This window comes from Bombus bifarius, unplaced genomic scaffold, assembly GCF_011952205.1.
Source record: "Bombus bifarius isolate JDL3187 unplaced genomic scaffold, Bbif_JDL3187 scf7180000007966, whole genome shotgun sequence".
Lineage (NCBI taxonomy): Eukaryota > Metazoa > Arthropoda > Insecta > Hymenoptera > Apidae > Bombus > Bombus bifarius.
The window spans coordinates 486,123-499,838 of NW_022884352.1; the positions used below are offsets into that span (position 1 = coordinate 486,123).

A 13,716-nucleotide genomic window follows, 5' to 3' on the forward strand; every position below is an offset into this window, starting at 1 on the left:
AAACCTACTTAAAAGTAAAGCTGAACTAAAGATAGATACCTGTAGATACTAAAGATAGATATTAGATACTAATCTGAGGTACATTAGGTACATTAGATCGCAACCCTATTGGCAACCTTTTTGTATCAAAGATTTTAAATTCGAGGGAAATTTTTAAAAACTGAAACTATGAACATTTTGTTAAATCGACTGTTCTATTTCATACATAATTTAATATTTGATATTAGATAAAGCAGTTTTGAACTTTTCGCTTTAAGTCAAACAACGTATCTTCGTAAAAACATATACTTATATATATATATATACTTACACACAATTACGCACAATATATATATATATAACAGTTAGTATATATATATTTATATTATATACAGTTATATATAGGCACAGTTATATATACATTATATATATATATATATATATATATATAAGTATATTGTGCGTGCCTTTTTTACGAAGATACATTGTTTGATTTAAAGTGAAAAGTTCAGAACTGCTTTATATATATATATCGCTAAATTAATTAAATCTAAATATACATCCCACGATGTCCTCATGATATTTCACGGCGTCCTATGACGGGTGCTTACAATTTACTAAGATATATCTATCAAATGATTAATTAAAATTAAAAGCACGCATCCCACGTTGACTATCTGAGCTGAGAATTAATCTCTGTATAAATTTAACGGAGTTTAAGCTAAACGAAGTCTAAGCATAAAACTAAACTATAAAATGTTGTACGTGTATACATCATTGTCTATGGTTTGCATACATATGTAATTAATTGTTATTTGTTTCATTTATATAATTATAAATGTATAACGTTTTCTATTATAACAATATTGATTCCCTTATAATTATATGAGAATATGTAATAAAACCGATGTCATAACTTTTTACATTTAATTAAGTGTGACGATTAATGCATACCACATCCATTAATAATATTAGTAAAGTAACAATATTAGTAATATATTACGAAAATGAAATATAATATAAATTAGAATAATGTCACTTTTATTTCATAATACAAAGTAACATTGCTAAAGGTGGGCCCATTTGTGTGTTACATTAAAATTGTAAGTATTTTATTATAATTCAACTATAATTTGACTTAATTCAATGAAAAATAGTCAAAATGCGGCCAATAGCCAAGTAAGTGAAAAAAACATTACACATACGCGCGTACACACATAGCGCAGAAACTGTAAATAATTCAATGTTAATATTATTGATTAAATTTTATTGTAAATTATGATCGTTGTTAAATGCAATCCGATGTTCCATATTTTTGTTGTTTAACAGGTATCAGAAAATTAACGTAACACTAAAAAATTTAAGTTTTATGTGATGTTTGTTCTATGAATATCAACATAACAATGAACAATAACATAACAATAACGATCATAAAGATCATAAGAAGAGGAATAGGCAATAAATACGAAGTAAAAATGATAAAAAATATTTCATGCAACTCTAATCTGACTTTATATAACATATATGTTATATTTGTGTGGTGAGTTGTAATAATAACAAGTTACAATGTAAATGTCTTATATATTATTGCTTTAAAAGGTTTAATGATAATATCTATAAAAACGTGAATAATTAAAAAAATTATGTTATAATGAAATTTAAATACGACAGTAATTTATATTAATTTTATTCTCCCCTTGCCATTCAGATTCAATTTTATTTCATACTTTTCAATTTCAATACATACTGATTTTAACATTTACATACAAACACAAGTGTATGCGCGCGCGCACCATTGTGCATTATGATAACAAAGAAATGATCAGATTAATCAAATTAATTTTGTCAATTCGATATTTTCTATTCATCTGTTCAAATAATTAAGGTATATAGACGCTGGACTTAACAAGAATGATATAATTACATTATTATTGTTATAATTATATTTAAATAAAATTAAAAATGATAATAATATGTTTGCACAGATTTTGTTATCATTTGAATATCACACATAACTAATTATTAAAACTGCGAAAGTAATAAGGGTATGGTGAATATTTAAGAAAAGAAGTGAAGATTTTTTAAGAGCAGCACTTTAACTCTCTTCCTCGCCCTCCCACCCTCTCTTTCTCTCTTTTCCCTGACCTTAAATAGATTTAAACGTTGATTAAAAATATAGAAAATAATTCTTAAGTTAGAGAAAAGAAGCAATAATATAATGTATTGACATTTTTATTTATAGGAGAAAGAGATACATAGTTGTAAAAGGCTAAATAAATTTTGCATAATCGATGTATTTAAAGTATTACTTTCCCAAAATCATCTGCCATTTTCTTGGAGAAGTAATAAACGTTAACCGTATTACGTATTAATTAGAAAGAGCTATTTGTTTTTTCGCGCACGAACTTAGTGCATATCGTAAATTACGAAAAAGAGTGTCAAGTCGGTGTAGGAATGTGGCACTTCAAAATGGCTGCCAGTTACTTTAGTAATTTACGGCTGTACCTTTCTTTGTTGTTGCTGAAGTAATTACGATTGTAAATTGGAATAGCACAGAATTAGTTTTAAGGGAAAATAGTGAATTAAAAGTTCTATGTGCACGTTAACCTCGTCACATGGATTCTGTGGAAACGTGAGAATAGAATATGCTCTGAAGTCGTTCTCTCCTGATTGCTGTTTCAGTTAAACTTATTTCAAGAAATTTCGTAGCCAATGCCTTCTGTCTTCTGAAGAAAGTGTGTGCTACCGTAGCCCATTTTACGTACAGAGGACTTTCTGGAGTGATCCGTCACGCATCTAATGAATAGGTTAGATTTTTGATGGATCTCAACATTATGTACTTACCAAGATATGAAAAGTCGTTTGTAACATTACACATGAAGCTGTTTGCATTCAATGACCGAAACAAAATTTTCAAATAAAATATATTACATACGAATGCTGAACAAAATGAGTAAAGTGATTCCGAAAGCATTTAAAATCTATTATAACTTATAACATATTCTTTTAACATTTATCAGATTATTATTATTAACATTATTTTATCGTGTATATAATTGGAAATATTTCAATAGAAGTGTACTTAATAATGGACATTGTATTTTTCAAATCACAATTTGTTGTTTGTATTTTGTGTAACGCATAGTAATAGCACTCTAATGACAACACAAAAGCTCTATATTAAAATATATTTGCATTTAACTAGTTTTACAAGCATTATGTGGTATAAAGGAATTTATATTATATGTATTACAAGTGACCTATCAACTATGGATTTGATTAGATAGCATTGCAAGTATGAAATAGTTGTTAACAATTTATGTGTTCAGAATTTCAAGTATTTTTGGATGGAATTGATATTTTTGGAAGGAATATGTAATCATTCAGAATGATATCGTACAATAAATACGATAGCAAAATGTTATAGCAATGTTACAACATTGTAAGAAAATAACTCGGTATTATGTTTTAGATGTATGTATATATATATATATATGTCACAGCCGGATTAAAGCTAGGTCTGAGAAGGCCTAGCATGGGCCACTATGAATCCACCCACGGTTAGCAAATCGAGCACTCGTGGCTCTGGATATCATCAAAAAGCTTTGGCTGAAATTCGCAATTCTTTGCTACCTTTTGCGAATATCGGAGGAGCAGGCGAAGTAGGCTCCAGCGCTGCTAGTACTATATCCACTTTATCAACGACCAGTGGCATTAGTTCTGCTTCAGGACTTAGTGGTCTCTCTGCAGCTTCAGGTTCTACCATTGATAAATCTGATCAACGACAATTACTAGCTCAGCTTTTAGCAATGGGATATTCAGAGGTACGTGTATCGTTATAAACATTAGAAAAATACTGTTTATAGCAACAAGTGTATTAAAAACTAGCTGGTGGTTGACATTGTGTAGCAAAATTTTATATTATACCATATATGTGTACAGGAAATTGCAATGCGCGCGTTGAAGTTAGCTGGTTGGCGTCTAGATGCAGCTATAGAATTCTTAAAGCAGGCACAGGGAGAATCTTTGAACGGTCTCGGTAAACTTAACAGCAAATTAATAAGGAAACCTAGTTTGGAAAGAGAGTTGAGTTTACAACGTGGTAGTCCCGCATTGGATAGTGGAGCAGGAAGTTCACGATCCGATAGTCCACGTTTGACAGAACTTAGCCCACATCCGCAATTGAGTCGACAATATTCGCCGAGCAATTTTGTAGAACGAGAACCACCTCCTCCTCCACCTCCTAGATGCAGTTCTACACCACCGCCGCCGCCACCGCCTCACGCTCCATATAATCAGCCAAACGTACCTACTAATATGCAGCAAATGCTTAAGAGAATGTCTCCTGCTCCGGTTGTTCCAACGCGGCCACCTCCTACTACACCTGGTAATACTGGACCAATCTCAACATCGGTCAATCTACCACAAAGAGGTACAAGTCCGGTAGCGAGTTCAAATAATAATTCTAATTGTCGTCAGCCCATGATCGTTCAGAATGGTCCGCAAGTACAGCAACAACTTTCTCAACAAATGCAAGCTCTCAGTATTTATCAAACAAGCAATAACAGTACTAATACTCAAGTCGAACCACCACCACCGTATCCCATAGTGTCTTCTTCGTCGGCTGGTCCAGTACAACCACCATCTTATAGTGCCTCTATACAAAACAGGCAAAGCCCTACGCAGTCTCAGCAAGATTATCGCAAAAGCCCTTCCTCTGGTATCTATTCCGGTCCAACGTCGGCCGGTTCTCCAAGTCCGATCACCGTTTCCGCTATATCTCCGAGTACACAAGCATCGATGGCTAGACCGACTCCATTACAAGCTTGGGGTGCACGACAGGCGAAAACACAACCACCGATCATTATGCAATCTGTTAAGAGTACACAAGTACAAAAACCTGTATTACAAACTGCAATCGCACCGACTTCTCCACAACCGATTTCCACTACTAGTAACACACCTCCACCTCCACCATCGTACGCATCGTCCATTCAACAAAAGCAACAACAGCAACCACAGCCGCAACAGCAGCAGCAGCAACAGCAACAGCCGCAGCAGCAACAGCAGCAACAATCGTCACAACAACCACCACCTGCGTATCCACCATTGAACAGTGGCACAATTGGTGCAACATCGACAAATAATATAAACTTGGGTGTTTCGGTAGGCGTGCCTACTACAGAACCGCCAAGTTACGCGACAACGATGCAAGCATTAGCAGCACAACGAGGCATGCATCACCCAGTACCTCCACCTCCCTATGGAACAGCTACCACCGATGATCCTAGCTGCATATCGACGATAGATAATAACACGACCCTAAGGTCTTCTCCAGTCGCATTACATCCTCCGTTACAAAGAAAATATTCACCGGCAGATGGATGTCAACATCCTGCAGAAGCGCCGCCTTTACCTCCAGTAACATCCACCTCCATTTCTTTGAGAACTAATAACAACGTTGGTAACAATGGTAACACCAGTAACAACAACAGTAATAGCAGTAGTGGTGGCAACAGCAATAATAACAACAACAATAATAATAATAATCATTCACCAGACAGCAATGGAGCAAAAGGTGCTGGTTCATCACCTTCGTCTTACAAAATCAAGCATCAGTCTCCAATACCGGAGCGCAAACATATGAGTAAAGAAAAAGAAGAGGAACGCAGAGATTGTAAAGTTCGTAATTATTCTCCGCAGGCGTTTAAATTCTTCATGGAACAACACGTTGAAAATGTATTAAAATCTCACAAGCAACGATTATACCGTCGGCTTCAGCTGGAAACAGAAATGGCTAAAATAGGTCTTAGCGCGGAAGCTCAATGTCAAATGAGGAAAATGTTGTCACAGAAGGAATCGAATTATATTAGATTGAAACGGGCAAAAATGGATAAATCGATGTTTACGAAAATCAAACCAATCGGAGTTGGCGCTTTTGGCGAAGTAACGCTTGTTAGGAAACTCGATACCAATCAATTTTATGCTATGAAGACACTAAGGAAAGCGGATGTGTTAAATCGTAATCAAGTTGCTCATGTTAAAGCTGAAAGAGATATATTAGCAGAGGCTGATAACGAATGGGTTGTGAAGCTCTATTATTCCTTTCAAGATAAGGACAATTTATATTTTGTAATGGACTATATACCTGGTGGCGACTTGATGTCGTTGCTGATCAAATTTGGCATTTTTAAGGAACCTCTAGCAAGATTTTATATTGCTGAGCTAACGTGCGCGGTAGAAAGTGTTCATAAAATGGGTTTTATTCATAGAGACATTAAACCGGACAATATTTTAATTGATCGAGATGGACATATCAAATTAACAGATTTTGGCTTATGTACAGGATTTCGTTGGACTCATAACTCTAAATATTATCAACAAAATGGTATGCTCCCTATTAATTGATTTATTTTTACATTCTAATATATGCATATGTCTTTGTGTCTTTATGTATACATATATAGTTACAATTATATCAATGTTGTTATTCATGTTGAAATAGGACATGGCAAACAAGATTCAATGGATCCTGCCGACGATTGGAATAACGAATGTCGTTGCATCCAGTTAAAACCATTGGAACGTAGAAGACACAGAGAACATCAAAGATGTTTAGCCCATTCTTTGGTTGGAACACCGAATTATATCGCACCAGAGGTACTACAAAGGACAGGGTATACTCAGTTGTGCGATTGGTGGAGTGTCGGTGTAATTTTATATGAAATGTTAGTTGGTTCTCCACCGTTTCTTGCTAATACTCCAGCCGAGACACAATACAAGGTAGTTGTGATACTTATTTGCTTGCTTTTTTGTCATCAGGTATAGCATGTTGAATGCAGCTTTGAGATATATCATATATTGCAGGTGATCAATTGGGAAACTACTCTGCATATCCCGAAGCAAGCAAATCTATCCGCTGAAGGTATGGATTTGATACTAAAATTATGCGTTGGTGCAGATCGGCGGCTAGGTAAGAATGCAGATGAAGTAAAGAATCATCCATTTTTTGCGAGCATTGACTTTGAGAAAGGACTGCGTCGGCAAGTAGCTCCTCACATACCTCGAATACAATATCCTACCGATACAAGTAATTTTGATCCAGTGGATCCCGATAAATTACGGAATTCGGAATCGTCCGATTCTAACAAATCCGACGAATTACTAGATAATGGCAAACCATTTCATGGTTTCTTTGAATTCACCTTTAGACGCTTCTTTGACGATGGTGGTGGTCCTGCGTATCCTAGTCGAATAAGTTTGGACGATAATGACAATCAAGGTCCAGTTTACGTATGACAGTAGCTTTAGAACTTTTTGTATCCGCCAAGTCGACAATAACGCAATCTTTCATATATCTCTTCTTCTTTTTTTTTCTTTTGGGAAAAATCTGAGTTTGTAAATATTATCCGAAAAAGTTTCTTCTGAATCGACAAGTAGTTAGAATAATGCGAATCATAAAATTCTTTGTTAAATCGTGAATGCGCACGCGCACGCGCGTCTGTGTATGACAGAGGGTATGCGAGTGAGAAAGTGTGTGTACGTGTGTGTTTGGGTTGAAGTGGACAAGTGAGCATGCATACACGCGTGCGCGCACATACATATAAGTACAGTGTGTATATGCGCACACCATGCTATGTTTTACATGGGAAGGAGAAAAAGAACAATGGTCATACATAAAACGGAAACCCTCGCGTTTGTTCCTTAGTTTCAATAACATATCATACTCGTTTGTTTTCTAACTTGTTTTTTTCTTTTTCTCTCTTTTATTCTTCTTTTTCTTACCCTTGTGTTATAATCGCAGAGTCGTTGAATGAATCGCTATTTTTGAAAGGGCAGACTTTTCTTAATTGATAACTGTTGGGATTATGCAGTATTGTAGAGAATGGAATTATATGTAATTGTAAAATTCAAATTTGTGGGCATTCGTCATGTTTTTACACGATACATTTCTATAGACTTTTATTATTATAATGTGACGCGATCATTCTTAAAATTTCCTATAAAGTGTGGTAAAAAAAAGGAAAAAAGAAAAAAAATATGTACGAATTTTTAAGAAGAATATGAAATTAATTTTTGATAAGGCATATCAATTTCTAAACGTGATAATTACAAATTATGTAATGATTACGAATCGAAAGAAAAAAAAGAAAACGATCGATGGTTGGACAATATATACTCGTATATAGTATGTTTATAGAAAGAAAAATATTGTGCTTGCCATTGTCATTGGTATTGGCTCCTGTGCCTATCGGAAACGTGTGTTTGTATGTTTCAGCAAGTACTGTGATATTGCAGATAATTAGAATAATGCGGCTTTTAAATCTATTGGCCTTATTTAACTTCTTTTTTTTATATTGAACGATTAATAACGTGACAAATATATTAATATTAATTGTTACTGTATAGATTTTTGAATGGATGTAATGTGTTCATTGCATATTTTATGCGGCTGTTAATGATCAAACCTATCTTCCCATTTCTTCTTTCTCTCTTTCTTTCTCTCTCCTCTCTCTCTCTCTCTCTCTCTCTTCTGTTCTCTCATTTCCTCACTTATTTCTTCTATTCATTAAATATCCTTTAAGTTTAAGAAATTTTCATTGATTTATTATCATGCCGTATACATTTTACATGCCGGATATCTTTTATATTTTTCCGAAGTAATTAGAGGTGTATGCAACTTACGTTGGATTTGGTAATCTATTTTAGATTCGATGATAAGCAGTGAATAACTAAACAACTTTGATTGCATCGAAAGTACATCGTTAGTAATGTAATTTAAACAAAAATACGACAGTAAATAGTATCGTTACGCTGACTAAGATTACAAATGCGTCGTAATAATTTCTATACCATAATTAATTTTCTAAAAAGCGAAAAGCCTTAATTTTCAACGGTAATAGTTGTATTAAAGAAATTTTCTGATTCTGATATCTTTAAAATGGATCATTTTCTTCCTATGTATCTGATGTTACAAACAAATGGGACTTTTAGATGTAAGCAAATACCATTGTTTGTTTTGATAACTTTCCAATACTCTAGAATGGTAGAAAATCATTAAATGAAGCACGCTATTGCAGTAACAATTTATTCAGTATCGTCACCATGTTTTCTGTTTATTACTAATGTGTAATACAAATATCTTCGTATATATCTATACATGTTAACGAACCAGTTGATTTTTTCCAAAGTAACATGCAACGATAGTTATTACACTCGATTGATTCGTTAAGAAAGAAAAATTTAATATTATCATATTAGGACGCTACCCATTCATAGAAACGAAGAGAATGAACACTGCATTACTGTATGAATGTATGTATCATGTACAAAGTAAAAATAACTTTCTTTTCTCTTTCTTTTCTTCTTCTTCTTTTTTTTATGCATGTGTTAATATATTAATAATGTATTGATAGAAAACAGAAAAATGTTTCCTTTCCTCCTCAATAGTTAATTGAAGTTATAATAGATTGATAAAAATCGATAGATATAAAAATATGTTAAAATGATATGATATAATGGCAACAATACTGATTGGTATCTGAAAATTAACTTCAAGTTTTACAAAATTTTGTTTTGTTTTTTATTTGTTCCATATTAAGATTAATTTGGAAACTAGCCGAAATAATTACTACTAATTTGTATGCTTATTGTGTGCTGTATGTACCAAAGGAAAAGTAAGTTTTTATATAAGATGAGAAGAAGATTGATAAAAAAATATGATAAAGTATCTATTTTTTATGCCTACTTTATGATCATTTTTAAATGATCCCATGTTAACAACAGCAGGTGATAAATGTTTATATACGTGTTCCCGAACAATGACACATTGTAATACGTATGTATAACGGAAGAAACATATTTGATACGAAAGAATACAAAAACAAAAATAAAAACAGACAATCAGAAATTAAAGGAAATTAATTTCGTCTTTTATTTCTTTGATAAATCTATATTATTTTATATTATATTTAAATACGAAAAGTAAATTGAGTGTGTATTGTCAAAAAAGTAATTTCAAATATCTTTTCGTATGTACATTTTAGGGATTCTTACAGCCATTTCAATAATCTATTAATATTATCGATTGATAACAAATGAAAAAAAGGAAAATGAAGAGGAAAATCCTAGAAATCTTATGTATGATGCATTTAAATCAACAATTTGCTATTTGCAAACATTAAAATATGAAATCAATTCATACATATTTATTTAAATTGGTACAAAACAATGAAGCTTACGGGATATGCATACATACAAATATAAAGTCGCTGGTTGGTGAAAAGAATCGAGTATTGTATTACATCACATTTCACAAATAACGAATAATGAATACCAAAGGGATTTACTCTTATTGTCATAAAAGTAACCCTAGTTCCCAGTCAACAATTGCTAATTTTACTTTTTGTATACATACTTTTACATCTATATCTTTAGTTTATACGAAATAGATACATGCGAAACAGTGACATTTATATGTAGTTTCATACAGTTCAACAAATGCGATCTTACAATTAATACGAACATTTGAGAACAAAGCATTAACGTATCTTTTATTATAAACTAGAAACGATCAATTAAGAAATGATATACGAAATAGATATATGAAAAAACGTCGTGTTCGTCGTGGGTATTCGTTGCTCGATTGTTAAAATACATTTGCATATGTTTTTCTGAATACTATTCACTATTCATTATACATTGCATCATAGAATAGTTGAAATGAAATGATAACCTACTTTTATTATTCATACACAACAATCGATATTTATTAAAATTATTCCTTTAACACGATGCTCATCGCACCAATTTAACATAGATTGTTTTTTTTTTTTTAACGTTTACCTGATTTGATGATTCGATGATACCAGTAACTATTCACAGAAAAGAAGTAAAGTAAAGTAAAGATGGTCTGTGTACTATAAGTAAATATTGCAATTTAATATGAAAATTGTTATTATACATGTAATTGTTTATACAGAAACATTATGTATCTAACACAAATGATAGTTCTTAAAAATTATTATTGTAGTAGCAATATTTTTTCAAAGCACCAATAGAAACATGTATATGAAAGGTAAAAGTAAGTGTTTGTATTTTATGAACATGTAGCAGTCAACATGTTAAACTTAAACATATAATGAGCGACAAGTACCTCTTATTATGTATCAAAAAATATTCTTATATTATGAAATATATATGTATATAATACTTTACTTCTGTATGTTATCCAGCTATAAAATAATACCCATTGGTTTCATATTAAATTATATGCTAAAGCAAGCTTGACTCACCTAACAAATTGTAGTATCATTGAAAGTTTATGGTTTCGCATTACAGATTTGTTTCATAAATTATATCTATTGCAATTACAATATGATATATAGATCTGTTAATTTGCATATTATAGGCAAGCGTTTCTGAATTATAGTTGTACATTTTGTATCATCCTTTTTTGCTTTGTAATTATATCATGAAAAGAGGAGAAACAAATTAGTTTTGTAAGGTAGTATAATATATTATAAACTTTGTATATATTTTTTGAATAATTATTCTAAATTAAAAATACGTTTAATGCTTAATTGTTTGAAATTATTTCTCACATCCTAATTATGGATCAATTCCTGTTAATTCGCGTGTAAAATTAAAATATTTTCAGTATCATGGAATTACGAAGTCGAATTACGAAATTTTATTGAGTATGAAGTATTTAAATGAAGGAAATCACATATGTATATCTTCAACAACTAAAGAAGTCAATCAGTTATAAAATTGTTTATGTTATATTTTATGCATCATATTATTGACTATTTAGTGGTTAAAGCAAAAATAAAAAAATGTTTCTGAACAAAGAAAGATATTTTCTTTAACATTGAGATTACGTACATATACGGTCAAATTTTATCGACTCAAAGCTCTTATGAAATAGTTTTCGGTTAATGTCCAAATCCATTATGCTAATCGTTTATATAACTAGACTGATACTGATATCCATTATTCTTTCGAAGTTGTTTTACTCGAATCTATGTAACGTCTTCGGTTGGTTTTGTTTGAAAGAAAATCAATTTACTAGAAAAGACAGGAGAAAGAAAGAGAAGAACGTGACAAGATGAATCGTGTAAAGAAATTGCTATCGAGTAAAGAAACTCGAGATTATTTAATGAGGTAAATAATATGGAATTTGAATGTACATACATATGAGTGTATGCACGTGTAAATTATGCTACTTCATATTTAATTTAGGATAATGTTAAATTGATTAAGTAATTTCAATGTATTCCTTTGTTTTAGTACACATTTTTGGGGACCTATAGCTAATTGGGGTATTCCTATTGCAGCAATTGCTGATATACAAAGGGATCCGAAATTTATCAGTGGAAAGATGACACTTGGTTAGTTCGTCTATTTTATTTGTTTCTCATACATGTTAGTTATCTATTAAAATTTATCAAGTGCAAATGTGAAAATGGGTAAAATTATGTTGTATTTATACAAAAAGAGTAAGATTTCTATATATCAAGATATAATACTCATAATTTTCCTCTATGCACTTGCTATAACATAGTTTTACTATAATATATTAGTTATTCTTTATATAAAGTAGGATTTCTATAGAAAAATTGAATTTCTAATGTATTTATGAATGTATATAAATATAATAATATATGTATATATATATGTGCTTTTTACAATACTCAGATAAATTCAGAGTATTTGCATATTATTTAAAAATATCAGAATAAAATATATCAAAACTGTGATATATTAAATCTATGAATTATATCTATACATGTATTATTGAACATTTCGAAACTACAAAGACGCATTAAAGTTTATAAGATATTATATTAATCTTTTTCAGCCTTATGCTTGTATTCAGCAATGTTTATGCGCTTTGCATTGAAGGTTGAACCACGCAACTTACTTCTTTTTGCCTGTCATTTTGTGAACGAAGGTGCACAACTTACTCAAAGCGTTAGATTTATTAAATATCATTATATAAATAAAGAGGAATAACAAGCGATAAGACAAATGTTTGCAATTGTTTAATTTATTTTTTTGAATGGATATCATTAGCATTTGTTCTAAATTAACATTGTTGGTAACCGTTTGTTCCCACTAAAATTCCAAGCACATGTAAATATAATAATATATAATTTTCAAATATAAATGAAATATCAAACAGTAAAAATAACAGTTTTTATAATAAATTAGACAGTTGCAAATGTAAATTAAATATTAATAGATACATGTAAATAAAATATTAAATAGTGTTACAATGTTAATTACGTTATTAATTTGTTATTTTAATATTATCTGTTTCCTTAACATCTCAATTTTATTTTGATTTTTTTTTTACTATTTTAAATGTATAACTGTCAGTCAGATTAGCGTCAAGGGAAGTAATTTGATTAACTTTGTTATATTAAAGCTTAATGATAAAGTTAAAATTCACAAAATTAAACTTAGCTTGTTACTTTGCTGAAGTAGTAAAAAAGTTAAAATAAAATTAAGTGTTTAAATACTTACAAGTAAGGTAAAGTAATTGGGTACAAAATATGTAAAATAAGCTGATTTAATTATATTTACAATACATTGTTATAGTATAAAAAATACAAAATGATTAAAAATGACATTATATTATAACAATAATAAATGTATATCATAAGTTATGTTTTCCAAAGTACTAACATGTACATACAATAAAATATAGTTTAAATGATTAATTTCAATATA

At 30.9% G+C, this 13,716-nt stretch overlaps 2 protein-coding genes across 3 annotated transcripts; both read left to right on the forward strand.

Annotated features, from left to right (window-relative positions):
- Positions 1-2,412: 2,412 nt before the first annotated feature.
- LOC117208753 (serine/threonine-protein kinase Warts-like) lies at positions 2,413-11,195 on the forward strand. 2 transcript variants are annotated; one of them, XM_033450071.1, is made up of 5 exons: positions 2,413-2,786; positions 3,452-3,803; positions 3,922-6,367; positions 6,485-6,762; positions 6,847-11,195. In XM_033450071.1, the coding sequence occupies exons 2-5, from the start codon at positions 3,525-3,527 to the stop codon at positions 7,276-7,278; spliced, it is 3,435 nt and encodes a 1,144-aa protein (XP_033305962.1). In that variant the 5' UTR covers positions 2,413-2,786; positions 3,452-3,524; the 3' UTR covers positions 7,279-11,195. The 2 variants fall into 2 exon arrangements, with proteins under 2 accessions (XP_033305962.1, XP_033305972.1); XM_033450081.1 differs by having other exon boundaries at positions 3,483-3,803.
- Positions 11,196-11,825: 630 nt separating this feature from the next.
- LOC117208769 (mitochondrial pyruvate carrier 1) lies at positions 11,826-13,029 on the forward strand. Its single transcript, XM_033450106.1, has 3 exons — positions 11,826-12,144; positions 12,271-12,371; positions 12,842-13,029. The coding sequence occupies exons 1-3, from the start codon at positions 12,089-12,091 to the stop codon at positions 12,994-12,996; spliced, it is 312 nt and encodes a 103-aa protein (XP_033305997.1). The 5' UTR covers positions 11,826-12,088; the 3' UTR covers positions 12,997-13,029.
- Positions 13,030-13,716: the final 687 nt, after the last annotated feature.

Bases quoted from the DNA above. Each gene is read 5' to 3' on its own strand.
- LOC117208769 (XM_033450106.1), top strand. From the start codon at position 12,089: ATGAATCGTGTAAAGAAATTGCTATCGAGTAAAGAAACTCGAGATTAT. The intron at 12,145-12,270 runs GTAAATAATATG...CCTTTGTTTTAG, and splicing joins ACTCGAGATTATTTAATGAG to TACACATTTTTGGGGACCTA. The intron at 12,372-12,841 runs GTTAGTTCGTCT...AATCTTTTTCAG, and splicing joins CAGTGGAAAGATGACACTTG to CCTTATGCTTGTATTCAGCA.
- LOC117208753 (XM_033450071.1), top strand. From the start codon at position 3,525: ATGAATCCACCCACGGTTAGCAAATCGAGCACTCGTGGCTCTGGATAT. The intron at 3,804-3,921 runs GTACGTGTATCG...ATATGTGTACAG, and splicing joins TAGCAATGGGATATTCAGAG to GAAATTGCAATGCGCGCGTT. The intron at 6,368-6,484 runs GTATGCTCCCTA...ATGTTGAAATAG, and splicing joins TAAATATTATCAACAAAATG to GACATGGCAAACAAGATTCA.